Below are 26,419 nucleotides of genomic sequence, written 5' to 3' on the forward strand. Positions count from 1 at the left end.
ACACCCTATTCTAATTTCTGTGGGCATCTGTACTCACAGGTACATAGCCTGGCATGGATATATGCAAAAGCACACATAATTTAAAGAAAATAAATTGGGCATGAGAGGAATTTTGAGAGCGATAGAAACATGTCCTGTCTTATTTACAAATAAGCCCATTGAGCTTTCTAGTTACTATCTGCCTATATTCACTGGGTGCAAATTGTACCTTGACAGACACAGGTGCATTTGTACATGGACATGAACTCATAGCATGAATGCAGAGTGCTTCACAAAAGGTATAACTTTTTAAAAAAAAGTTTTCATTTATTTTATGTGTATGTGAATGTATGTATACCACCTTAAATGCAAGTATCCACAGAGACCAAAAGAGGATATCATATTCCTTGGGACTGGAGTTGTAAGTATGAGCTTCCTCATGTAATAATGCACTGGGACTAAAGCCTGGTCATTTGCAAGAGCAACAAGCAGCAACTGCTTGACCACCAAGGCATCTCTCCTGCCTTTTCTTTTAACTCCTATTGTTGTGCTTGTACTTGTAAAGTTCAATCTTTTATATCAAATGAAATGATCAAAAATAGGATAAACATCTCCTTGTAGACTACAGATTTCATTTCCAGCATCCAGGATCACACGTAATAGCTGAAGATCTTTGTCAACCAATTGTCAAGGGAGAATCCACTGAATCAATGGTAATTTTATGGAACTACCAAATCAGTATAGAAGGATACAGGCATTTGCTGGAGCTATTTTTCATGATGCTATAAAAAAATTTATGGGTTTGAGAAGGTTTACTTTCCAGGAGAAAAATATCTATTCTTAGAGTAACATATACCCTGACTGAGTTATATATGGTATGTAGTCAGATATTACTTTTGACTTAAACTTAATAATATTCATGTTGACAAGCTCTAACAAAGGCAATTTTAAAGTATATTCTTAATTAATAGTCACCCTGGTTTGGACAGATTTTGTGTATATTTGGAAGCATTTTAACAAAGAAGTAAGAGCAGGTTTTTCAGCCAGGGATTCATTACTGTCTTAAAAGGCTGAATGACTTTGTGAAGGTTACTACACCTCCCAGTTTCTCAGTTGCCTTGCATGCCTAACTCAGATACTAATCATCATAAGGCTTAAATCAGTTCAGCAGGACATTTAAAGCCAGGTGTGGTGACGTGAGGCAAGAAGATTGCTATGAGTTTGAATTCAGGTGAAGCTACAGTCAAAGACACCAGGAGATCATGTCCCTCAGAATCAACTAAGGAGGGCTAATAGAAGGACACAGGGTCTTCTGCATGTATGTCAACTTGGTGTTTTGGGGGGAAGGTTTGGCATTTGGGGGGACTCCTGATGGGGAGTGGAGGAGTTGCTGATCTTTTGCCTCCTCTTAGGACCCTTTCCTCCTACTAGGCTGCCTCGCCCAGCCTTGATATGAGGGTTCGTACCCGGTCTTATTGCATCTTATTGTGTGGTGTGTGATTGATGTGCTGAGGAGGCCTGCTCTTTTCTGGAGAAGAAGGGGGAGACTGGGAAGAATAGAGGGAGAGAAAGCTGCAGTCATGGTGTATTGTATATGAGAAAAATAAATAAAAATTTAAGAAAGAGAATACTAAATAAAAAGCTTAGAATGACTTATAGTGTATTAAAGTGCATGCAAGTGTATACATGTTTTACATTAACAAGCTGGTGGTTCCATCAGGGTGCATCCTTGAGTATCAGAAGATATGTACGCAATGCTTAAGGACAGGGAAATTGAACAAGAGTTTAAATGGGAAAGACTGAGGTTCAAAATTTCTGGGAAGCTTAACTGTTTCTCTATTTAGCAGACTTTTATTATTGAACACTCTGTGACCTTGATTAAGTACCTGGAACCCCTGGAACCTACTTTTCTCATAGGGTGGGGAAGCATGTGGATTTTATGTTGTCCATAAACCCTTCCAGCTTTGGGTCTCTGGTGTGTGTGAGTCTCACTCATCATTACCTTATAGAATAGCCTGGTTCCTGAGCCACAGAAAAGCCGTGGGAGCTTAGCTGTGATGGTCCCCATCAGACTTTTGTCAGAAACATCCATGGGGATTTAGAAAGTGCTGGCTTGGAGCAGTGATGGGCTCCTAGTGAGCTGAAAGGATCCCTAGACAATAGCCATGATAGATGGGCATAGCTTCCTTTGCTTATACAGAATACAGAGTTAAGTCCACAGCCAGGTGACTTCTATTTAAGAGTGTCCTCACACATGTATCCCTGGTCCTCAACTTGGAGCATCAAGTACCACATTTAGATCAAGTGTGATTTCTTTATTAAAACCACATCTCCAACATTTATCGAGATTCAGAGTCTTGGCTCAAATACTGCAATCATGAGGCCACCTGTCTGTTGATATTTTTTCCGAAGTACTCATCCCCTATCATAAATAAAATATATTTGTTTTTATGTTAGACAGCTGTCTCTTCCATCAGTGTTCCTTACCTTCCATAAGACCAGGGAGGAAGCCTCTGTGTTCGTTCATTGATGTAGTCCAAATGCCCAGAGAGTGCCACAGGAGGACTTGAAGTAAAACTTGGACTTGACAGGTAGCCGGCTGTGCTTATGAACATCTAAATGCATTCCACACAGCTCCGTGGTAATTCTATGTGCCTTGTTTTGTATTCAAGGAGAACTAGGTCTTTGCCTCACTCTGCGTGTAATACAGAGAAAAGATGATGTGAGTCCCAAACTTACCATTCCTATGTGGGATTTCTGAAGAATATCCCTGCATTCCTTGGGTCCATTACTTATTGATGACATACTTTTTAGGACAGTTAACTCCCAGCAATAATCAGGAACGAACACAGTATGAATATGAAGGTGCATCCCAGATACCTTTCTGTCTAGAGCAAGCGCAGTGGCATCTCACACTATCACTATCTGGAATGCTGAGAACTGGTGTTCACAATGAGGCTGTACCACCTTCCAGTTCATTAGAAGAAAGCACTTCACACTTACATGCAAGTTATCTGCTCTTACTGTGTAGTACTTAAATGCTGGAAACTTAGCATATAACTGTTGGTGTGTCTGGACTGAGACTCCTGCCTAAACTCCAGAGCTGTTCCCAAGTGCCCCTGTGATGCCAGCATTTTGGAGCCTATGATGATATCCACATTTATGTAACTACGTTCTCCTCTTCCCCTGTATATGGCATGCACATCCTGCCCTTGAGCCTCTGCTTCCTCCTTCTTCCCCTCTGGGAAATGGCACTTTCAGGCCCTTTGCTTCTCTGCCAGAACCGTTACTTGGTCTTGGAGTCCTAAGCTTTTTCATGCCCTGCCCCAGGCATCGGAGGGGTCCATCAGCTGTGCTTTCCCACTAATCTCCACAAAGAGCAATTCTTGCCCCTCCCTCCTACATCTTCACAGCTCTGGACCCTATCCCTCTTCCCAGAAGATGTCAGTAGTCATGGGCATGACTCCAAGCTTCCATTCTCATCTGTGATAACCACTTGCCTAGAGCAATGTAGTCATCTCATTTTTACACTTTGCTTCTGCACCTGTGGTTTACTGCTGCAATCAGCAGCATAGCTGAGGTCTGGCTATAACTTGGATGAGCTCTTAGCATAGCCTTTTAGCAGCATGTATCCACATGCTTTTTAATTTCTCCCTGGCCTTCAGGTAGCTAGAAAACACCCTTCACACATACCAAGTGAACTCCCACCCCAAGGCCTTGCTCCACACCTGCTGGCTTTCTTTTCTTCATGGGTGCTTCCCCCATGTTCTTATGCATATTCACTTGCTCATTTTCCACTTAAATCTCTGCATTATCAGGGCGGGGGCGGGGGCCACTTTCCCTGGAGGAGCCCTTCAACATAAGTGAGCCACAAATAGCCTTGTGTTGCTGCTGCTGCTGCTGCTGCTGCTGCCGCCTTTTTTTTCTTCCCAACAGCGATTAAAAAGATCTGTACACAAAGTTACAGACTTAGTCGCGCATTAGACTCTTCGTTGCTGTGGTGAATTTCCTGACAGAACTTAAAAGCAGCGACGATTTATTTGTGCTCACGGTTTCAGTATTTTCTGTCATGATGGCATAAGAGTGTGACAAAGGAGAACGGCATGAAAATTAGGGCGCAGGGAGAATACCTGTCTCCCTGTCTAAAGTGCATAGGATGGTGCTGTCCACATTGAGGGTGTGGTTTTCTCCCATACTGAACATTTTCTGGAAAAGTCCTTCCATGGGTACACCCTGAGCTGTGTTTTCACTCACCTGTTAAAGGGTTTTTCACTGAATGAAGTTGGTGGCCAGTATGAACTGCCGGTATTTCTTTGTTTCCTTCACTAATCCACAAGTTCTATGAGAGTTACAGAGGCAGCCTTGTTGTTTGGTGTCTTCACAGTGTAGACACTGTCAAGTACTGGTTTAAGTAAACACAGGAAGGAGAGAAATCCATGCAAAGTCACCTCAGTTTCATACCTAAGGAACTGAACATATTCATTATGTGGCCGTACTTTAAATGGTATGTTTAAAGCAGTTTAAAGGTTAAAAAAATTAAGATAAGTGTCATGATTTTATTTGAAATCGGGACTCTTAGAGGTGGAGGAGGAGGATTGAAATATCAAGACCAGCCTCGCCAACATAGAGAATTCAAGGATACCCGAGGCTACCTGAAACTCTGTCTCAAAAAATCTTATATAGATGAGAGAGAGAGAGAGAGAGAGAGAGAGAGAGAGAGAGAGAGAGAGAGAGAGAGAGAAAGAGAGATTCCTGTATGTTTTCTGTTGTTTAGTTAAATGGGACAAATTAAATTTAAAACAGTCAGTGAAATTAGCTTTTATTACTATAAAAAGGCAAATTCAAATGTGTGTGTAGGCTTTGTGCATATATATTGAACATGGTATCTATATGTATTGATCGTTTCTTGAATAATTTTTTTAAGTCTAGTAAAGTGGTTGTCTCAAATGAGAGAAGATAAAAGTAAGATGAGATTTTTCTTAAATGTCTGCTTTTTAAAATACACACAACTGTCTAGTTTTCAATAAAAGTTGTGTAGGACTTATATATTCCAACTCTTACAATGTAGGATTCCTCACTTTTAAATTAAACCAAATATTTACTTAAAAGAAAATATCATCCTTAGGCTGTAAACAGTCATTGCCTTTCCTGATTATTACATCAAAACTCAAGGTGACAAGTTTGTTACAATTTTACAAAGTTGTTCTGGATATTAATAATCCAAGATTAATGTTTATGTGGCTGAATGAAAACAGCACTTATCAACAAATAGTTTTAAATCAGAAAGTTCAGAATTATCATGGCTAATAGAAGGCTGTGCATGTGCCAAGATAATGCAAAATGGTTCACATGCCACAATCATCTCTGAAAACTATAATGAGCCTGTACAGGAACTCCTGCCTGCTATTTATAAAAACTCATTAGGAGTTGTGCAATTATGAAATTCCAATTTGCTTTTCCACCTCACCAGAAATTTTAACATGGGGCATCACCCAAACATCCCACCTCTCTTGATTTGCATCCTACTCATTTTCAAATAAGATACTCTGGTGGTTTGTCTTTCTGCATTTGTCCCTAGGTCTGTCATGGATGTGTGGCACATATGCTGACATGTAGCCTTTTTTTATAGACTCTTTCTCTTTTCTGAGGTCACTCACATCCATGAACAGTATGCTGTTCAGCAAGGTGTGGATTTCTGTGACCTCTTTGGAAACCTGATTCTCTCTTGTTGTCACCTTAGTTTTCAGACTAACTTTCTATGACCAGAGTGGTTTGGTTGCCTCTGTTCTCTGTGATGGGACTCTTTGTGCTACCTTCCTGGCACCTAATTATAATTCTTATAATTTTAGCTGCTTGGGTGTGTTCTATCTGCATCTTTTATTAAGCTAGAAGTTCATGAAAACACAGGTGGGACCATTTTCATCCTTGTGAAAGAAGACCTCTATATTCCAGAGCCTGTTTGTGGTGATGGGTGCATGGGGTGGGTAGAAGCTCAGTTTGATTTTGGCTTTGGTTTGTTTCTCTCTGTGGAAAAGACAAGGAGAGGGACAACCGCGAAGGCAAGGCCTGTGTTTTGCCCCAACTTTTTCAATGCATAGTATACATCTAAATAGATAGCTGTACTCATTTTTGTACCCTGGCATTTTGTGTTAATCTTTCAAAATGACATGGCTGCAGATAAGCGGGAGAGTGCTTAACGCACGTGTGTGATACCCTAGGTTCCATCTCCAGTGCTGCCAAAATAAGGATTATATCAAAGTATATATTATATTTTGGTCATACTCCCCTGCATCCATCTACACACTGCTGTAGGGAACAACACATTGTGAAGCGTATTGGTGAGCAGAGTCAAACACCATTAACAAGTAAATACCAGCCAGTGCATTTGCTGTGAACCATCCCTTATAGCAGAGCTAACTGAGGCCCATCCCATTTTCCATGACTACAAAAAGAGAGAGAAAAAAAAGAAAGAACCGAGAACCTTGCTCACATCAGTATACCTTTAAATTTAATTTTATTCTGTAAAGTGTCATGCACAAACTATAAGGCAGAGCTTGTCAGCATAATACAGATACCCCTTACATTTTAGAAGAGAGACTTTTTTTTCTTATTAAAAAGAACTTTCTTGGGACTGAAACATTAATGGCAGACAGAAACTGTGGCTTCTGGCAATGACCAACCATCATGTATAAACCCCCCAAGGACAGCAGCTGCGTGCTTGCCCAAACTACGCAGCATTCCTCCATCTACCAATGCAATGCTGTAAGATGGACAATAGGGAATTTTCTTTGATATCAACTATGTTCAGGAAGGAGTATCAACAGTAATATTACCGGGCTTCTGTGCTTGATTCCTACGTCTGGAGGGAAGTTCAATAGAGGTACTTCTATTACAGAGGTGCCCCCATCACCATGAAACTGTGCAGCTTCCTTTAGTAGAAAGGCAATGGCTACAGTGTCTAAGGGCAAAGGCTGGCCAAGACTGTTTGGCCTCATGTTTTCCTTATCCATTCATTGTTGAGCAATCCCTCGGCTGTTTCGATAACTTGGTCTGTGGATTGTGCTATAATAAACATGAACGTACAGGGATCCCTGTGATTTGCTGACTTAGAGTCCTTTGCCCAGCTGGAAACTATGACAAGTCTATTTCTAGTTTTCGGAGGAACCTCCATACTGATTTCCACAGTGGCCAGACAAATCATATTCATTTGCTCACATCCTGACAAGCGTTTGTTGTTATTTGCTTGTGATGATAGCCGTTCTGACTGGGGTGATCTCAGTGTAGTTTTTGGTTTTGTTGGTGGTGGTGGTAGTGGTGGTAGTGGTAGAGTTTTTTGTTTGTTTGTTTGTTTTTCTTTTTTAATTTCCCTGATGTCTAACACTGTTGAAAACAGTTTTACATATTTAATGGTCATTTGTACTTCATTTTTTTTTTCTTGAGAATCATTGGTTTATTTCATTTGTCCAGTTTTTGATTTGGGCATCTATTTAAACATAACCTTTTCTGAGAGGCTCCACCCAGCAGCAGTTAGAAACATATGCTGACACTCACAGCCAAATAGTGGGTGAAGCATCAGGAGTCTAGTGGGAAAGTGGGTAGGGGGAAGAAAAAAAGGACCTAGAGCTTCACAAGAAGACCAAAGAGGCAACTAACCAGGGCCCAGAGGGGCCTGTGAAGTCTGAAGCACCAATCAGTCCAACATGGACTGGACCTAGGATTTCTACATAGATGTAGCTGATGGCCATCCCAGGCTTCATGTGACGTCTACTAGTAAGAGGAGCAGGGGCTATCTCTGACATGGACTCTGTTGCCTGCTTTTTTTTATCTCTTCCCCGTGATGGGACCGCCTTACCAGGCCACAGGGGAAGAGAATGAACTCAGTTCTAATGCAACTTGATAAGCAGGGTGGATGGGTAGAGGGGCTCCCCTTTTCTGAGAAATAGGGGAGGGGGAGGGAGGATAGGGGAGGGACAGGAGTAGGGAGGGGCTATGACTGGAATGTAAAGTGAATAATTAAATTAATTAATTAAAATAATAAATTTAACCTTTTGAATTATTCACCTAGTCGGTCACCTAGTCTGAAATTATGGATGCTTATGATCGTAACCACACTATTTATGCTCATCTAATGGTAAGGCAAGACAAAGTTTGCTATATTCATCCCCCGGAAAATATAAACCCTATTGCACTTTATACATGAGAAATAGATTATATTTAAGTCAGCTGGATTTGTTGGTAAACAGGTGAACACTAAAAATAGCCTTGTGAAAGAGTGGAGTAATGCTTTGCACTTAAGCTCCCTGGCACTGGTATGATTGCACTTGCAAAAGCCAAAGGCTGGGCGTGTTTTCATCCCTTGTACTCTGAGAGCTGCTTGCTGGCTTACAGGGAGAGGGTATACTCTACCTAGAATTGCTGTGACTTCCATGTTATCCCTTATTCAATGTTTGTGAAGCTATTGGAGTTCAAGAGAGTTTCAAATGCCAAGAATAGGTGAGCCTATCTTTAGAAATATGCATAATGAAGCATAAAGAAGGTTTGTAAATGTTGGTGGAAACTACTACTGCCTTACGACTCTGTTTTAATATTATATTTATTGAGAAGTTCATAAGTACAATGTATTCAACCCGTACTTCCCTCCTAACTCCAAGATCAGCCCTCACATCCCACCTCCTAACTTTATTCTCCTGTTTTATAACTCACCGAGCCCAGTTTGGGCTGCCCATTTATGCATGTGTGTGAGGCTATCCACTGGAGTGTGACTGACCTACAAGCTACACCCTTGAAGAAAACTGATTCTTTGAGCTGGTGACTGGTAGCACACACTTTTAATCTCCACACTAAGGAGTCAGAGACAGCCATATCTCTGTGAGTTCAAGGCCAGCGTGGTCTACACAGTGAATTTCAGGACAGCCACGGCTATACAGAGAAACCGTGTCTTGAAAAACTGAACCAAACAAAAACAAATGTCAAACAAAGGAAGAAAAAAAAAACTAGGCTCTATTCCCAAAGAAACAAAAGAAGAGTGACTAAATCTTGTAGCCATGAACTACCAATAGCTTCTTAGCTTGAGGTACGGGCTCATGAGGCCCTGACTTCCATGCCGAAATGTTGGCTGTGCAGGTCTTTGAAGTCTTGTGAAGACAGGCAGAGCTGCTGCCCATTTCTGAGTGCAGTGGTCTTGTCATGGGCAGAAGATACTTGTTATTTGAAGAGATTTCTACTTCAAATCTTTTCCCCATATATGTAAGAAAATGTTTTAGGAAGCATATTTAGCTGGATATGATTTATTTGCCTAAATATTCACATCTATGCAGTTATTGAATGTGTGATTATTATAGAAGACAAAAAAAGAGTTATTAATCACCATCATGTGACAAGTATCTATTTTTATCACTACTACAGTCTGGATACTGCTATACACTTTGTAAGGTTATGGGTTGGATTTGATATACTGCTTCATTGCTGTCTCAGTAGCCCCCAAACTCCTCACTAGGATCTCCAGGGCCTAGTCTCCTCTATCTTCAGCCACTCTTTTAACCTCATCTCATCAAGCCTATTTCTGCCTCATCTGTCTCAAGCCACATCTGTGTCTTCCTGTGCATCTGAGTACTGTCTGTGACTTTCCCTCAACTGCCTAGGACGCTTTTTAGTCCTATTTGTATTTTTACTTCTTATGATCCTTTCAGTCCCAGCTCAGACACTATCTTGATAGAATTCCCTCATGGTCACTCATTATAAAATGGTTTCTGTAAACCTTCCTAGTTGTGTGGTATAGGCACTTAATATTAGCTCTTTTGTGTCTTTACATATCTACAATGCCCCTCCTGCATTGCCCAGACACTGTGAGCTTCATGAAGTCAAAATAATTTCTGTTCCTCATTATGTTTAGAATTCAGTAGAGTTTGTAGAATTTGATCAACACTGTAGAATTAACTGATGAAAAGACAAATAGATAAACAATGTTTACAAAGATAAATTTGATACAGAAACTGGAGGTAGAAGATGAAGCTGGATTTTATCCAAAATGAATGGATGATATTGAGTGCTTGTCTCTATGGGGAAACTGAGCATTGAATGATAGAGATCTGGGAAATACAGCAGTCAGAGACAAGGAGAGTAAACTCTGAGCCCACAGTCTCATTAACACAAAGGAAAACCAAACAAACAGGCAAGAATAACAGGCAGGAAGGGAAATTGGTAAGCCACAAAACTACAGAAGGTCCAAGGAAAATTAATAACAAGAAAAGCCCAATGCAACTTGAAGATAGATGTTTCTAATAGACCATTTCAGTAGATGAAATCCTCACAACCAACCAAAGATATGAAAGGCTTGGGCAGTAATGAGAATAGAAAAACAAATAGAAAACAGGAAAGACTATGAAGAACTTATGATTAAAGTTACTGCTGTTCAGACACTGTTGCTTGGTTCTATTAACTCCATTGCTAGTTTCTATTCTATCTGTTAAATAATAACTCCTAATAACAATGGCTATGCTGCTAGCTTTTTATTTGTGTGGAGAAACTGTATAGGAGATGACCTAGTGAGTAGTTAGGTTCCAGTAAAGCTGTTATAAAGTTAATTGTAGCTTTAACAGTTAATTCATTTGAGATGGCAATAAAATAGCCACATCCCTTTAAAAATACATCTTAAAACTAAATAAAATTCTGGAATAGGGTGATGTGAAGAGATGCTCCATGGAAGGAGTGCCTCAAAATCATACAGCATTGTAAACGCCAGGAGAGGAAGGTAGTGACTTGGAGGGAGGCTGAGAGGAGAGCAGGCACCTGGATTACACTTCTATACCTAACCGTAGTTTATGTTTCAGAGCATGCACTCTGTGGTTCATGTGTCACAGTCATCTCAAGGCCTTCTGAAAACATGACTTCATGAGATAGCCCCAAATCCCCAAATTAGGATAATTTGGTGTGAGGCCAAATAATCTGTTTTTAACTCATTTCTCTAACATATGAGCCTCATCCAGTGGGACATTTATACTGCCTCCTCCCTGGGCCAAAGGGGACAGCATCCTCTGTGGTGGAGCCTCAGCCTCTGCTATGTGTGAGATACTTTAAGATGGGGCTGGGGAAAGACCTTAGATTTGTGAATGTACAGGCAGAAATAAACAGTTTAGATGATTATTTAAAAACTGCTAAAACTTGGGTTTAAAACATTAATATGTATTTAGAATGAGAAAGAAAATTAAATCATTAGCTTTTTAAAGGGGACATTGTAAAAGCTAGAATAATATTATTAATGTTCAACTGTCTCTGTCTTGCATCAATACTTTGTGATCACAGAGGTCTCAGTTGCCTTTTTATTTTATTTTATTTTTCAGTTGCCTTTTTTATTTGACAACTGGTTGCCACTGTAATACTATGTGCAGACAGAATGAAGATAATTGTCTCACATGACAATTTTGACAGAAAATTTTAATTAATGGTGGTTATTATATGTAAATCTTACAATTCCACATAAGAATACATATGCTGCATATAACCTATAGACACAATATTCTAATTAGTTCTATTTTCTGTGATTCCCATATAATACAAAAAAGTAAGTAGAATGTGAGGAATTAAGTATTTTTCGGAGAATAGAGAATTTCTGTCTTGACTAGGTGACAGTGAAAACTGAACTGTAGATTTAAATTTTTTACACATGTGAAAATACCCTGTTCCTTCTGCTATACCTAATCTTTACTGTTCACATAGTTACAGAGCTATGTACAGTGGGTCACATTTACCCCTCTGGTTCAATATTGTCATGTTCCCATGTACAATGAGCAGATGTTCTGGGTTGAAAGCGACATTCCCAAAACACATTCCATCAACAGGAATGGAATTGTGTTTGTATCCATGTGGATGCTGCAAGCCATATAAATATATTCTATACCATCCCAACTGTATGAACTGTTGGTTCACTTTCCTCTTAAGTGAGGAAGGCGGGGCCTAACAAATCCCAGGGGCAACATCCTCTCCACTCGGCTCCACGGAAATATTTGATTGTGTTCTCACATTACCGGGTCCTCCCCGAGGTTGTTCAGAGAAGTCTGTCCTAGTAAGGACTTAAAACTTTAACTTGATTTGTTAGACACTAGTTATTTTTCAAAGGAGGAACCGGAAGAAAAGTGGATTTGAGGTTGTCTTCCCTGGTTGTTTCTTTAGCGATCCAACATATTTGGGTTGTTAATGACAGAACACAACATCGGCTGCCCGTGTGAGTTCCCCACCTGGCCAAGGGTTACTGATAGCAGTTGTCATACTGCCTTGCATTTGCCTGGTAAGACCTTCCACCATAGCCACGCCCAGGAAATTCCTCCCTGCCTTTTCTGCTCCGGATTCAGTTTACAGATTTGGAGACTGAACAGTTGGGAGTACGGAGGGAATTGAAGGCCCAGGGCCACTGAGAGAAAGCTATTAAGCCATGCAGCAAAGGACCTGAATTCTAACCTTATCATCTGACAGAGCTGTGAAATCTCCACCAGGCAATAATGGTGCTGGACAAAAAAAAAAAAAAAAAAAAAAAAAATCACTGCTTCCTGGGACCCCAAGGGTTCTTTGGAGATGTTTCAAGAAATTCTGCTTTCTTGATACTTAACATGATAGTTATAAGATTTTATCTGGAAAACTGTTATACTCTGAAAAAAAAAAAAGGTTTAAAGGAGAAGCTATGTTTTCAGATGCTCCCCAGTGTTTGGAACTCCTGGGCAACTTTTTCTCAGTGGTATCACTGAGTCCCAGGTTCTGTCACTGAAGATCGGTTGTTGTAGTTGTTAAGTTTTTTTTGTTTGTTTGTTTGTTTTTTTAAATTTGACACTTACTTGAAGTCGTGTGGTGGCATTCGACACTAATAGAATTTGGGCTTGGCTGCCTATAGGGTAATGGGGGTAGCAATGCTATTACTAGTTCCTGGGTGCAAAATCTGTGATTCGTACTTAACTAAACAGATTGCAGGTGCCTTTAGAAATGTATCCATTTCTAAATCAAAGTAACCATTGTATTCTGTCAATTTATAACCGTGTGTTAACATTTTTTGATGTCTGTATATCTACCTTTTTGTGTTTATTGAGGTTATCTTTCCAAGAAATGATCATTTCACACCTAAATAGTGATGCTCTTAGGCATGGTGAGTCACAGGGAAACAGCTCAGGTGAGATGGCAACATTGTGAGTTTCTCTACACTTACTTCCAGAGTGTCCCACTGGTCAGAACTGCAAGATCTGTATACCAAAATTCTTATGACCTGCATCTCTTTGCTGGACCAGAAGGCTTATAGTGAAGTACAGATGTTAACTTCTCTAACTGTCACTCAGACCTTTCAGAAAGTTAGCAGATAGAAATCAAAGGGCCTTAGAGATATGACTCCAAGATTCTATGATCATTTTCTTACTTCACAAAGGGATTAAATGGAAAATAAGAGTCTCATTTCCTCCAGGCTCCAGGACATTCTTTCTGCTTCTGATTGATCTTCATGCATAAAAATGCCAGTGAATGATGACCCCTTTGTGTCCCTGTATTGCACAATGCATCTGTAATCTATAGGATGGTTATTGGGAGCTGAGTGATAGAATTGAGACCATCTTATAGTGCAGAATCATTCCTTGGCTGGAAATTCAAGTGCAGTAAAACACACAGTAGAGAGGAGTGTAGCCATTATTCTTGGAAAAGTTTCCGCAGTAAGCTGAAGTCGTGTCCACAGGACTATCTCTAACACCTGAGGGAGAAAAGTCCCAAGTGTCAACTATCGAAGGCAAAATTGTTGACTTTCTGTTTTTAGCTCATGAGGTAAATTGCCTGATTACTTATTTTTATGCTACACAATACACTATTAGGGCTAATTTGTTTGCTCAGACTCATTCTACATTGCACCCCAGAAAATGGTGGCCCTCTGAATATCTCCTTCAAAACCCATTTGTGATTCTAAGAGTTTCTTTAGAAAATGGCTCCCAGGGCATCATTTCCTTCAAAGATATGTATGGTGTCTTTATACACATCAAGAAATCAGGTTGCATCAAATAAAGGGACTGAGCTAAGCATCCAGGAGAGCCAGTTTTGGCCAGAGGAAACAGACTTTAGGAGTTGTCATAAAAGTGGGCTGGATAATGGTGGCGCACATCTTTAATCTCAGCACTTGGGAGGCAGAGGCAGGTGGGTCCCTGTGAGTTTGAGGCCAGCCTGGTCTACAATGTGAGTCCAGAACAGCCAATGCTACACAGAGAAACACTGTCTCAAAAGCAAAAACAAAAAACAAAAAACAGAAAAGAAGAAGAAGAAGAAGAAGAAGAAGAAGAAGAAGAAGAAGAAGAAGAAGAAGAAGAAGAAGAAAAGAAAGAAAGAAAGGTGGGAGGGTTCAGCCAGCAGCCAGCCCTATCTCTTCATCAGTTGATGCCCCAGCTTTTTTTCCCCTCCTCCTTTCAGTGGTTTAATGTGAGTGCTTCTCTGTACCTGCTTCCTTTCAGATGCCTCAGGAACAGTACTCACACCACAGGAGCACCATGGCCAGCTCTGAGGGGCCACACATATACAAAGTGGGAATTTACGGCTGGAGAAAAAGATGCCTGTATTTCTTTGTCCTGCTGCTCATGATTTTAATACTGGTGAACTTGGCCATGACCATCTGGATTCTCAAAGTCATGAACTTCACAATTGTAAGTAAAACCATATAGATGTGGTAGCTCTCCCTGGAAGAAAGGGGAGCATGGAGCAAGGACGGCAATGGGCTGTGGGAGAGTGATGTCCAGTGGCCTGGCACTTGAGTTCAAGCTGTGTTTGAATACAAACTTCTGTCTGCTCTCAGTTCTTCTCGGGGCTTAGAATCCAAGTTTAGAGTCACTTCCATCACTTAAGGTATCTTTGGGCCTTCTCTCTACCATTGTAGTAATCCTGCATCCTTTAGTGTTTGGCCACTTTGAGTAAATAGTTCAGAGAGACATGAAGGATGAAGTGAAAGTATTTGTTTTCATCAAGTTTAGTAGAGACGAGGAGCCATTTCATCAGGCAAGAGTGGAAATGTAAGAGTACAGCTGAGCTTCAAGAATCATCTAAGAATGTTAGCAGTCAAATTACACCTGCGTGTCCACCACTGCCCTTCGGGGACAATCTCCAATTTCTGCTATTGCAAGGGCAAAGCAGAAATGAGAGCAAACCAGCTGTTCTTCCCTTGTTTTTAAGGGATATATATGTATGTTCTGACAAAACTACTGCTTCATGCTCAGGGTGTTATTTAGATCTGTCATTGACTTTTTGGAATTCAAGTGAAGAGAACACTGTTTCAAAATAACATGTGCATATTCTGAGGTCTTTTAGATTTAGTGATGTGCATCTGTAGGATCAAAATAATTTAAGTTACTAATGAGAAGGTCATGGATGCTAATTTGAAATCCTGGGAATACATTTTCTCATTCTGATGTCAAAAGTTAATAGACAGGGAATATAACAACTCCTTATTGATAAAGAAATGGAGCCATAACAAAGTGAACAGTGAAGGCTTCTCGTGAAACTCCCAAATGGAAATATGGATATTTGTGGTGGTTTTGAATCACAAAATGCATTTTTGTGCTTGGCTTGTTCGGGCTGTGTCTGCTGGTTGGTCTGTTTTGTGTTTGTTTTTGTTTTCTTCCATTTTTCCTATCTGAAATGGATGCACCTTGATGCTTTATGGATGCCTTTATGCATCTCATGTTCTATTTGCTTCTCCAGAGGACAAGGGCTTGCATGCATTTCCAAAACAGGGTGAGATTTTTATGTATACTTTCTCTGTGTGCCTTCATCCATCACTCATGGTGGGACTCACTGGTCCTAGGGCTAAATATGGTATCTATAAACCAAGTTAAGAGATGCAGCTTCAGGCTTAAAAATGGGCCATTCTTTAATACCCATAGTTAAAGTTCTGAAATAGATAATTGAAAGTAGACCTACCATTTCATTACTCTGTCTTGAAAATGTTTCAGTTACTTTATAGAATACAGAATAGATTTCTGTATTCCAACATCAACTTTGGAATGCAGCATTGGTTGGTCAATTTCCATGTGTCTGCTGTGAATCCAAGGACATCTGTTCCAAAGTGTAAGAACACATTATGATCTGTTTGTAGATTGCAGTCAATACATAAATTTGGGACTTTGGTGGTGTCAAAGACAGCCCTGATTTATGTGAATCTAAAAATGTTTACTTAACTAATTATTTTATGAATGACTAAAATAACACAAATAATTAAGATGGTACAATGAAAAAATTTTTAAATATATTGTTAGGTGGTATTACAGAGCAATTACTGGAACATCAACACATGAGAGACTGTGTACAAATACATTTTATGAGAATGGTGAGGGTTTTTTAGTCTCTGCTTTAATTTTTTTGGATTATTTTATTTTGTACATATACATTTATATTACTACATGTATACACAATAGATTACTTATGCCAAGAAGAACCATGGCACAATCAGGAATTATATAAATGTTACATTCTTGATGTTTTGGCTATTTATATTTGACAGCCTTGAAGAAGACATTTTTCCTATCTTGGTGTGTCTAAATTTCTGAATGTAAATCAATCTCCATCACATATTGTCATTATCAACTTAGAACACCTATATAGACCTAAAAACATCTTAACCCCTAAACAATTAAGCGTCATTGTAAAATTAGGCTACCTGGTCTTCAGCTCCCTCAGAGACTTAAGAAGGAGTAAACTTGATTATCTGAGTATGCCAGGAGTGCACATTAGTAGCTTTCCAAATGAAAAGATGACAGAGACAGTTTTCTACCTGAACAGTCACCCAAAACTCTCTATAACGTTGGAGTATCTACCTCAGCCTTCTGGCCCAATATATCTGACATACATATTTGTGAGGCAGGAAATAGTGAGGACTTGCTTACCCTGTCTTGGTAGAGTCTGGCCATCGACTCTGCCTGAATCTAAGCTTGCCCTTTTTTTAAAGGCAGAATTCTGTCTGTTGTAGAAATGAGGACCATTTCCCAGTGATTTGTTTGCCACATTTGAAGCCATCTCCATATGGAGGTTCTTTGATGCTCATCATTATCTTTGAGGTAGGCTGGGTGTTGCCAGGAGTTAACCTGTCTCGTTGTCAATGAATCTTTAAAGTAATAAAAACATTCTTTAGTGCCATATTCTGCATGTCTCTGGGGTTTTTGAAGACTTTGTCTTCCCATAGAGTCATATCTATCTGCTGTACCTAAGATATATATTCTTGTGATAAAAGTAGACTAGCAATTGACATGACCATGATTTAATCTACTAATATTTAATTTGTGTAACTTATTTCTCCTAAACAGCTTGATAGCACTTTCAAAGCATTGGAATTAAACCCTGTATTATAATTGAATTATATCTGGTTTAGAGAAATATTTATGAAAAGGATAGGACCAGAGTCTATCTAATTTTTGCAAGGGAAGATGTGATAGAATAAGGTGTCTAGCAATTTATTGTGTGAGAGGTGGCCTCTACCCCCTTTAGGTTTCAGTCTACATGATTACAATTGACCTTTATTGAAGTGACTATTCCATGGCATTCCTAAATTTAACTTTTCAAAATGTGTAAACTGAAATGGCTTCTACACTACAGTATTGGACATGAGAAAGCAGGCACTTAGGCAAAGCATAAAGCGCAATAACTCAAAGACATTTAAAGGGTAGAATTTATAAACCTTGTCTATTATTGTTATGTCAGGGTTGAGGGGTAAAAAACCAATTTGGAAGAATTTCTGTCTGTGGCTAGTGGGAGAGTTAGGTGCTTGGGCTATGCAAGCAGGACAGAGTTTATGCCTTCTCCAGGGGTACTTAGCTGAGGACCTGCATGCCTCTATTTGAATATTTTTGTGATTTAAAACAAAAATTGTGTCTAATTCCCATCTCTAAAATGGGAGAGATTTAAGGACTGAGGTGGTAAGAGCTCAAACATTGTTTTTTTTGGAAAATATGAAAATACTGGCTTAGAAATTTAAAAAGTCTTCAATTCTAAACAATTATTACTTGTGGGGTATGCTTCATCTCACAAGATTCATAAAAGAGGATGCCAATATATATTGAACCCCACTTACAGTGGGTAGATGTGATCTTGGGGAGAAGCATGACATTAGGGTAATAATCTATATGAAATCAACCATTTCCTGTAGTTAAATAAATTGAGTGCCAGACTTTAGAGCCCTTAAAGCTTTACCACACCAAGTACTTACTCTGGTGAGAATAATGCCACTATTAGCCATAATTGGTGCTTTATATCAGTAATGCATTTGAGCAAATAGAACTCAAGTATTAGAAAATTGGTCTTGCCCTGCAAGTTAACAGCATATTTTAATCCATCAGTCATAGTATAAAATGTATTCCGATAGAATCATAATTCTATGGCACAAATAATAATTTAGTTAGCATGAAGATCTTGCAAAAATAGAAAAAGGTATTAATCAATCAATGTTCTCCTGGAGAATATGAGATGAGAAAGCAGTAGGAATCTATTAGGTGACCGCGCATCGCTTTATGCAGTGCTTTTGAATGTATTATCAATTGAAAAGAGTGCATGTTTTATATGCTTGATTTGTTCAAAAATTGGGTGTTTGGGGAGGTTTACATTATAATCAACTCCTCAGAATACTACAAGCAAAGAGGCTGATGTCATTTTTGAGGACTTGGAAATGTATCCAACGTTGAACACGATGGATGTTTGCTTCAGTGTCAGAGTTGTGTTTTGCTCCATCCCTAGGGATGCAATGTCTATGGAAGGGCTGTTGCCATAACAACATGGATTTACAAATGAGTTTTCCTTGTTTAGAAGTATATCTATAGATAAATAATTTTGCTTTCCTCTCCTTGTTGCAAAATACCCTAGTGCCCACAATTGGTCAGGAATGTCTACCTACAATTCTCAGTCTCCTGTACATTGGAAAGTACATGATTTTCCACAATTAATACACCTGGAAGTCAGTCTGTCTTCATTGAGCACACTATGCTGTATAAGAAAGCTAATATTCCTAGTGTCTACTCTATGCTAGGCACTGTTCATGACACTTAAATATGTAAATTAAATTTCCAAAACAATTGTATAAAGGAAATATTTTTAATTCTTTGTAATGAAAGAGAACCCAAGCTTCAGAGAAGTTAAGTGACTCCTGTGAAAGTAATATAGCTAGTGAGTCTGAAGAGGGTGTGTGGCCTCAAAGTCTACCATCTAGTACCCACTGTCCATGGTGGCTTTGTGATGTAGCTCTTCAGTAAGATTCTACTGAACTGACTCCTTAATCTTCGTTTGCTCTGCGGTGTCATCAATTCCTTTACCCTCTAACATATCTGGTAGCATTTTCTGCTTAGTGTAGTTCCCTAGTACTTGGCAAAGTGCACTGCTTGCTTGACTTGATTGACACAGTCAGTGAATGACCTTCTCTGGTACTGCCCTCCCCTTTTCTCCCTTTATGCTAAAGTGACCACCTGTGTGCATTTTGTCAGTCTGACAATCCTTTCCTCATACGACAGTGAGTTAAGCATAAGAATCAGCATCATCTGACCCAAGGGCGAGGCTCAAAGCTGACAACAGAATGTCACAAGAGGCTCCACACAAGAGAGTCATTGTGGAGGATTCAGGCTCTAGAGACAAACATTTTAATTATAGTTCTCACTTCCACTACATACCATGTGGCCTTTCACGAATCCCACCCCATCTCTGTGCTGCCATTTCCCAGAGGTCACACCAGGACACACCACACAGAATGGTTGTGATTTTTAGAGGAGGAGGTGAAGGTGGTATTTCGGACTCAGCCTGGCAGTGAGAAAAGCGCATTATATGTGTTTGATGCCGTCATCATAGGGTTCTGCAGGCTCCATAGATTCTGTGGTACCATTGCCATGAGTAAATAGAACCTAACATAACCAATAACAGATAACTGATCCAAGTTAGACTGTCTAGGATTTATTTATTTGGTCAATTTGGCACAAATCAGGATCATCTAGGATGAAGGAGCTTCAGTTGAGAAAATGCCTCTGTTAAATAGGTCCATAGGTAAGCCTGTGAGGTGTTTTCTTGATTCATGACTGATGTGGGAAGTCCAGCCCACCTTGGATAGTGCCACCCCTAGACAAGTTGTCCTGGCTTGTATAATACAGCAGATTGAACAAGCCACTGAGAGAAAACCTGTAAGCAGTGTCCCTCTGTGTCCTTTTCTTGTGTTCCTGCTTGAGATCCTGTCCTGACTTCTCCCAGTGATACACTGTGAGGCGGAAGTATAAGTTAAAACCAAATATCAACAACAACAACAACAACAACAACAACAACAAAAACCAACCAAACACCTTTCCCCAGTTGCTTTTGGTAGTGTTTTTTCACAGAAAAAGACAGCAAATTAGAGCGTAGACTATTACAAACTTTAAAGGAAGAGAGAGATGAAATAGCTTGAATTGAGGTGTCTGACTAGTGATTTGAACAGAAATTAGTTGACTGCAGCTCCTGGTCTTCTAATGAGTTTGATATACTGGGAAACAGTACAGAAAACCTCTGCCTGAGTGTCAGGGATTGACAATTGGCCATGATCTATATAACCCTTCTCCTCAAGAGACCAGGGTGGAACTAAGTGTTTCAGGCCCTGTGTCTTCCAGAGCAGATTCCTGCTTGGACATTTCAATTCTGTATTTTGCACTTTGCCTTAGTGTGTGAAGCATTACTCTGCAAAAGACTCTTGTTTTGGCCAACACACTTTAGAAGCCAATTCCTAAGATCATAGCCTCAAAGGCCTTCCAAATAGTACAGTATTGATCATCTATTCTATACCATGACTGAGCGCAGTGCTTATTAAGTAGCAAGACTGAAAATGTGTAGGAGTCATTGACCGCAAGCATGATCTCTTGTCCAAGTAAATGTAAAACTAGATGAAAAAGAAATCATGGGAGTCTTTTGGTCAGATGACAGAATCAAGGTAGGGCATAAAGCCCTCTGGCCTGACTCCTGCCCTCCGTTTGTCCTGGAAACTTCTCTGACACAAACATTCTGTTTCAATGTACAGAAAGAGCATCAATGCTAAGTTCCGAGTCATGTGGTAGAATTTTAGTGCATTGCCCTCCTGAATGACTCTTCATTGACCAGAAATACGGACTTGAGACCATGGGTTTTGGAGATCATGTAATACACGAATGTCTATTTATCTAATAAACTTTATACAGAATTTACTTCATAATTTTCTGATAAAATTCGTAAAAATACTAAAAGGCAGGCACCCATCCATATTATCTGTGTGTAGTAGATGAGGAAGTGGAGGCTTGAAGTACAGTCACTAGGCCAAGGTCACACAGTCTGGTGAATGACAAAACTAGGATGGGTTTGCACAGAATCTGGCTCAGAGGACAGTCTTAATCAGTACACAATGCTGACCGTTTTCCAAGGGCTATTTTTCATGAAGACAAATTGAATTTGTTCAGTGTGATGTCTCAAACATGATTTATTTACCCTGAAGTGAGATAAAGATCCACTGAGGTCAGAGGAAGGCATTCTAATACTTGCAAATTGGACACATTGTAAAACAGGGAAAGCCAGGGAGAATGGCCAGTGCCTTCCGTAACTCAGGCCAGTGACACCTCATCTGTTTTGGGAAGGCTCACAGAGCTGTGACCTAGTCAAACTAACTCTAGTAGAGGGGAAAGAGGAGACACATCTGCAGGAAGGAGACGGGGGATCTATCTCCTGGGGATGTAGGATGCCAGTGAGACGTTGGGCAAGCCTTCTTCAGATAGGCTCCCTGTTGCTTTCCTAAGCCAAAACCATTAGACCTGCCTTGGGGACTAATGTAAGACATGATATTTTCACTCTATCTATGCTATTGGTGAATTCTGTGTCTGCCCACATTTTCTCTATGCTTTGTGGCTTCGGTTTGCATCTACTTTGAAATCCCCCTATAAAAAGCCATTCACCTTTAGTCATCACCTCTCCCTACTCTCTCAATATTGCTCAACTTACATCCAAAAAAATTGTATAGTGTTCCAGTATGCCTTGCGTGTCCCAATGAGTTTGGCTTGCATGCCCATAGAAATGGTCTTATGCCTTAATTGCTGTGACTTGGGAAGCCAATGTCACCTGCTTATAGAGACCTGGGCAGCAGGGTCTGAACTCTCTTGTCCTTATCAAGATCATATTTGAAAATCTTATGTACATTTGACCTTCTATTCTTTGTCTCTCTCTCCCTCTCTCCCTCTCTCTCCCTCTCTGTCTCTCTCTGTCTCTGTCTCTCTCTGTCTCTGTCTGTCTCTGTCTCTGTCTCTGTCTCTCTCTCTGTCTCTGTCTCTCTCTCTGTCTCTCTCTCTGTCTCTCTCTCTGTCTCTCTCTCTCTCTCTCTCTCTCTCTCTCTCTCTCTCTCTCTCTCTCTGTGTGTGTGTGTGTGTGTGTGTGTGTATGTGTGTGTGTATTTGTGGGTTTTTTTCCTCTGAAGTTTTCTCAGCTTGAACCTACACTCCTTCTTTCATTTTCAGCCCCACTTAGTATCACACAGCAGGGGACATACACACTGTCTGTTTGTTTTCCGGTCTCTCCTGTTAGCAGATGAGCTCAGAAGGCAGTCACTTGCACTCTTCATCTTCTACCCACAGCTCTGAGCATGCATGTTGCCTAGCACATACAAGACACAGCATTCTTAGAGGATACATGAGTTGGGCAATGGTTTGGACAGGCAGACACTTTAAATTGAAATGTATAAAGATGGGTTAATAGGGCTTTATATGGCTTTTAAAATGAAGTGTTGGTTGATTTATTGAGGTAGGCAGAACATAAATGAAATGAGTGCTTGACTTTGATTATGAAGAGATATTTTTAATGTAGGCGCTCCCTCGCCTGCATCAACTACCTGCTACATTTTAATTGCTCAAGGTAAACAACAATGGAGTGTGAAATATATTTAAAGTAGGAGACTGCATTCTAGTTAATGGGCAGATTTGTTCCGCATATGGAAGAAAGTGATATTACTGGTGTTTTCTTTTTCGTTTAACATTGTTCATGTATCAAATGTGTGAGTAGCATCCACTTGAGTATATATTCTTTTTTTTTAGCTTTCAATATTTTAATTTAAAATTTTATAATGTGTACATATATGATGTGGATGTATATACACATATAATTAGAGTTTTGTTGAATTAACATGCATTTAAAATATTAATAAATAATTATATACACATGTATATATTCTAGTATCACTTGGGGACATGGCTGAGCTCATCACACATTCATCTCTGGTACCTTCATGCATTGATCCCTATTAGTTCAAAACCTCTGTCTGAAAATTGCCAAAAATATTAATGTTTCAAACAGCATGGAAATTTGAATGCAGGGCAACAGAACCAAAAACACCCCTCATACTTAATTTCGCATCAGATAATAGGGTATGCCTCACTAATGCCATATTTAATTTAAAGGTCTTTGAAGCATTTGCAAGAATGTAGGAAGTGCCTACGTTAAAAATACCTCTTCATAATCAAATTCAGGCACTCATCTCATTTCTGATCTGTCTACCTCAATAAACCAACCAATACCAGGGAACAGGTTGGCATTATAATTGCTACCAAATGATATGAACTAAGGCGGTTCCCCCCACTCTGTGTGTGTGTGTGGGGGGGGGTAGGTGAGTATATGTGTTTGTGTATGTGAAGGCCAGAGGACAAACTTGAGTGTTGTTCATCCTTCTTGTGTTTTGAGACACTCAGCTTGAATTCACCAAAAGAGCTAGGTTGGCTCCTTATCAAGGCTCAGGGACCTGTCTCTACCTCTCCAACAATGGAATTACAATTGCAAACCACCACAAGAAAGATCTTATATTGGGTCTAGATCCATCCTGTAGTGCACTTACTTCTGTGTGAGTGGTTGCTTCTGCATCTTGGCTAAGAGCTCACTGGCCAAAATACTTACATATGACACATTACTAATAATTAATTTGTAATTACTTTCAGTGTGGTAGCTGGACTTCATAGTGGAAAGTTACACTTAATGTAAAAGGACATAACATCACAATGACCTACACTTGGATGATCAGCAGCGCCATTGTTACGTTGTTGAATGCACAAACCAAGTGCTGTTTCAGTACATGGTGAAAGCACATTCTTACTCACTGAGAAACTGCATTCCTAGAACAACAGATTTGGAATGGGAAGGTCTTATGGCTTAGATTGTGGCTCTCAACAGTTAAGTTCTGGTCTTACTTCCTGGAACCTGTGACTGTTACCTGATTTGACAAAAGATGCTAACTGTATCTTGAGATGAGGGTTAGAAATGTATTGACTTGGGGGTGTTTCAGTTGGACAGGGATGGTGTAGTGAATCTGGAAAGAGTTGAGGGTAAATATGATCAAAACATTGTATGAAAATGAAAATTCTCAAAGAATTAATTAAAATGTAAAAACAAAAGAAGAAAGAAGAAAAGGAGGAGGAGGAGGAAGAGGAGGAGGAGGAGGAGGAGGAGGAGGAGGAGGAGAAGAAGAAGAAGAAGAAGAAGAAGAAGAAGAAGAAGAAGAAGAAGAAGAAGAAGAAGAAGAAGAAGAAGAAAGGATTTCCCCAGCTATGATATTCTCCTAGTTAAAAGAGGAAATGCTATATGTAAAACATACAGGTAGGAAAGCATAGTTATTTGGCTCCCCTGTTTACCAGGTTAAGCAGTTGGGTGCTGTTCATAGTTGATGACCATCTAGAAATAAATGCCTTGTTTACTTGAATAGCTTCAGATATTCTCTGTGATTCTTGGCAAGCAGGGTTGCAGACAGTAGGGGTAATTTGCATCCTGTTCATTCTGCAATGGAGAGCCTTATGCTTCTGAAGTTGTTTTGCTTTGTTTTTTTGTTTTGTTTTGTTTTGGAAATGAGTTCCCAGTCCCAATTAAATGAATGGTTCCTGCTTAAAATCCTCACTTCTTCAGGCCCAACATCAGGATTGTTACAATCTGGTGACAATCTAGTGAATGGATAGCAGCCACTTACTCATCAAATGTTTGATGAGTTCCTCCTGTGAGCTAATCACTAACAGTATGAAAGCATGTCGCTCGCTGGAGGTTCAGAAATGAGAATGCCAAGTGCAGTTTTCCCTAGGGGAACATTCTGTCTGATATGCAAAATATGGGAAGGAATCATGTAATCACACAGAAAAAACACAGAAGAGCAGCTATGATAAGTGGGCACTGTAAGACTTAATTGAGGCATGTGTCAGGAGCTGGGTAAAAAAGACCTGTGGTAAGTGACTTTCTTTTGTATTTATATGATGCATGTGATGTTTAAGAAAAAGTAAATACAAGCAGATAGAAGAGCTAAGAGAAAATGATAAGTAGAGAAGTAAGAGTGCATTCTTTTTTGTTTTTTAGCTTTTTTGTTTTGTTTTGTTTTTCAAGACAGAGCTTCTTTGTATAGCCTTGGCTGTCTTGGACTCACTTTGTAGACCAGGCTGGCCTCAAACTCATAGCAATCCTCCTGCTTCTGCCTTCCAAGTGCTGGGATTACAGGCATGTGCTACCATGAGATGTTTTCTTAAAGGCCTATGAAGGCCTTACTTGGAAGAATTAATAAAACTAATTCTGAGCCTGGAGTGGTGATGAGCGCCTTTAATCCCAGCACTTGGGAGGCAGAGGCAGGTGGATCTCTGTGAGTTTGAGGCTAGCCTGGCCTGCAAAGCAAGTTCCAGGATAGCCAAGGCTACACATAAAGAAGCAAAAGACCAAAAAACCAAACCAAACCAAACCAAAGTGACTAATTTTTTACATCTAATAGAATTTATTTCTGCATTAAGGCAATGAGACTGGCTTATAAGAGATCTTCAGTTTATTATTATTACGATAGACTATTTGGCTACTCAGGCGCACATTGTCCTCAACCTCAGGTTTAGAAGACAGTTGTCACTCACAACATGACATGGACCGAGAGTTTGTTCTGTGGTAGGCACTGTATTGTGCACCAAAATGGGCTACAGCATCTGATTTTTCCACTAACCCTAGCACATGGGTGTTTGAATCACTCTCCTTTCCTGGATGAGGAAACCAAGGCTCAGAGGAGAGAAGTCATAGGAGGTAACTCCAAAGCCACAAGCAACAGAGACACCTAAAAAGCATGCTCCATAGCCTCCCATGATGTTCTGTACCCTGAGAACATACTGTTCTCATTTGTCAGAATCCTTAGTCTTCAACCTTGTGGCATTGTTAAAATGTTTTACAGACAGCGGCGGGACACATAGGAAATGCTCAGAGTCTTAGCATCCCTAAAACAAACTCACTTCTAGGACTGTCTGAGTGCTCATATATGAGTGTGAATGCTTCCTAAGTTGACACTGTACCTCACTTTCAGAGTATTGAGAAAATGCCTTCTCTTTGTGTCTTCTAATTGACCTTATGGATTATCTTCACTCCTATTGGACAGATTGCTTATTGAGCTTAGCGGGATGAAGAGGCCTAAGAACCAGCAGACTTAATTACTGTGGGGCAA

The 26,419-nt window shown here is 39.9% G+C and overlaps 1 protein-coding gene and 1 long non-coding RNA gene across 4 annotated transcripts in view; one reads left to right on the top strand and one right to left on the bottom strand.

Moving 5' to 3' along the window:
• LOC311585807 overlaps window positions 1-26,419 on the bottom strand; it is a 948,711-nt gene that overhangs the window by 668,546 nt on the left and 253,746 nt on the right. The gene's annotated exons all lie outside the window — the stretch shown is intronic.
• The window catches only part of SGCD (sarcoglycan delta), a 916,564-nt gene that overhangs the window by 543,984 nt on the left and 346,161 nt on the right, over window positions 1-26,419 (top strand). For all 3 annotated transcript variants that reach the window (XM_084761368.1, XM_084761369.1, XM_084761367.1), the window contains one exon: window positions 14,442-14,630. In XM_084761368.1, coding sequence (XP_084617494.1) covers window positions 14,442-14,630 — 189 coding nt within the window. The remainder of the gene's footprint in view (window positions 1-14,441; window positions 14,631-26,419) is intronic.

Source organism: Acomys minous (genome assembly GCF_964271855.1).
Source record: "Acomys minous genome assembly, chromosome: 16".
NCBI classification, from domain to species: domain Eukaryota; kingdom Metazoa; phylum Chordata; class Mammalia; order Rodentia; family Muridae; genus Acomys; species Acomys minous.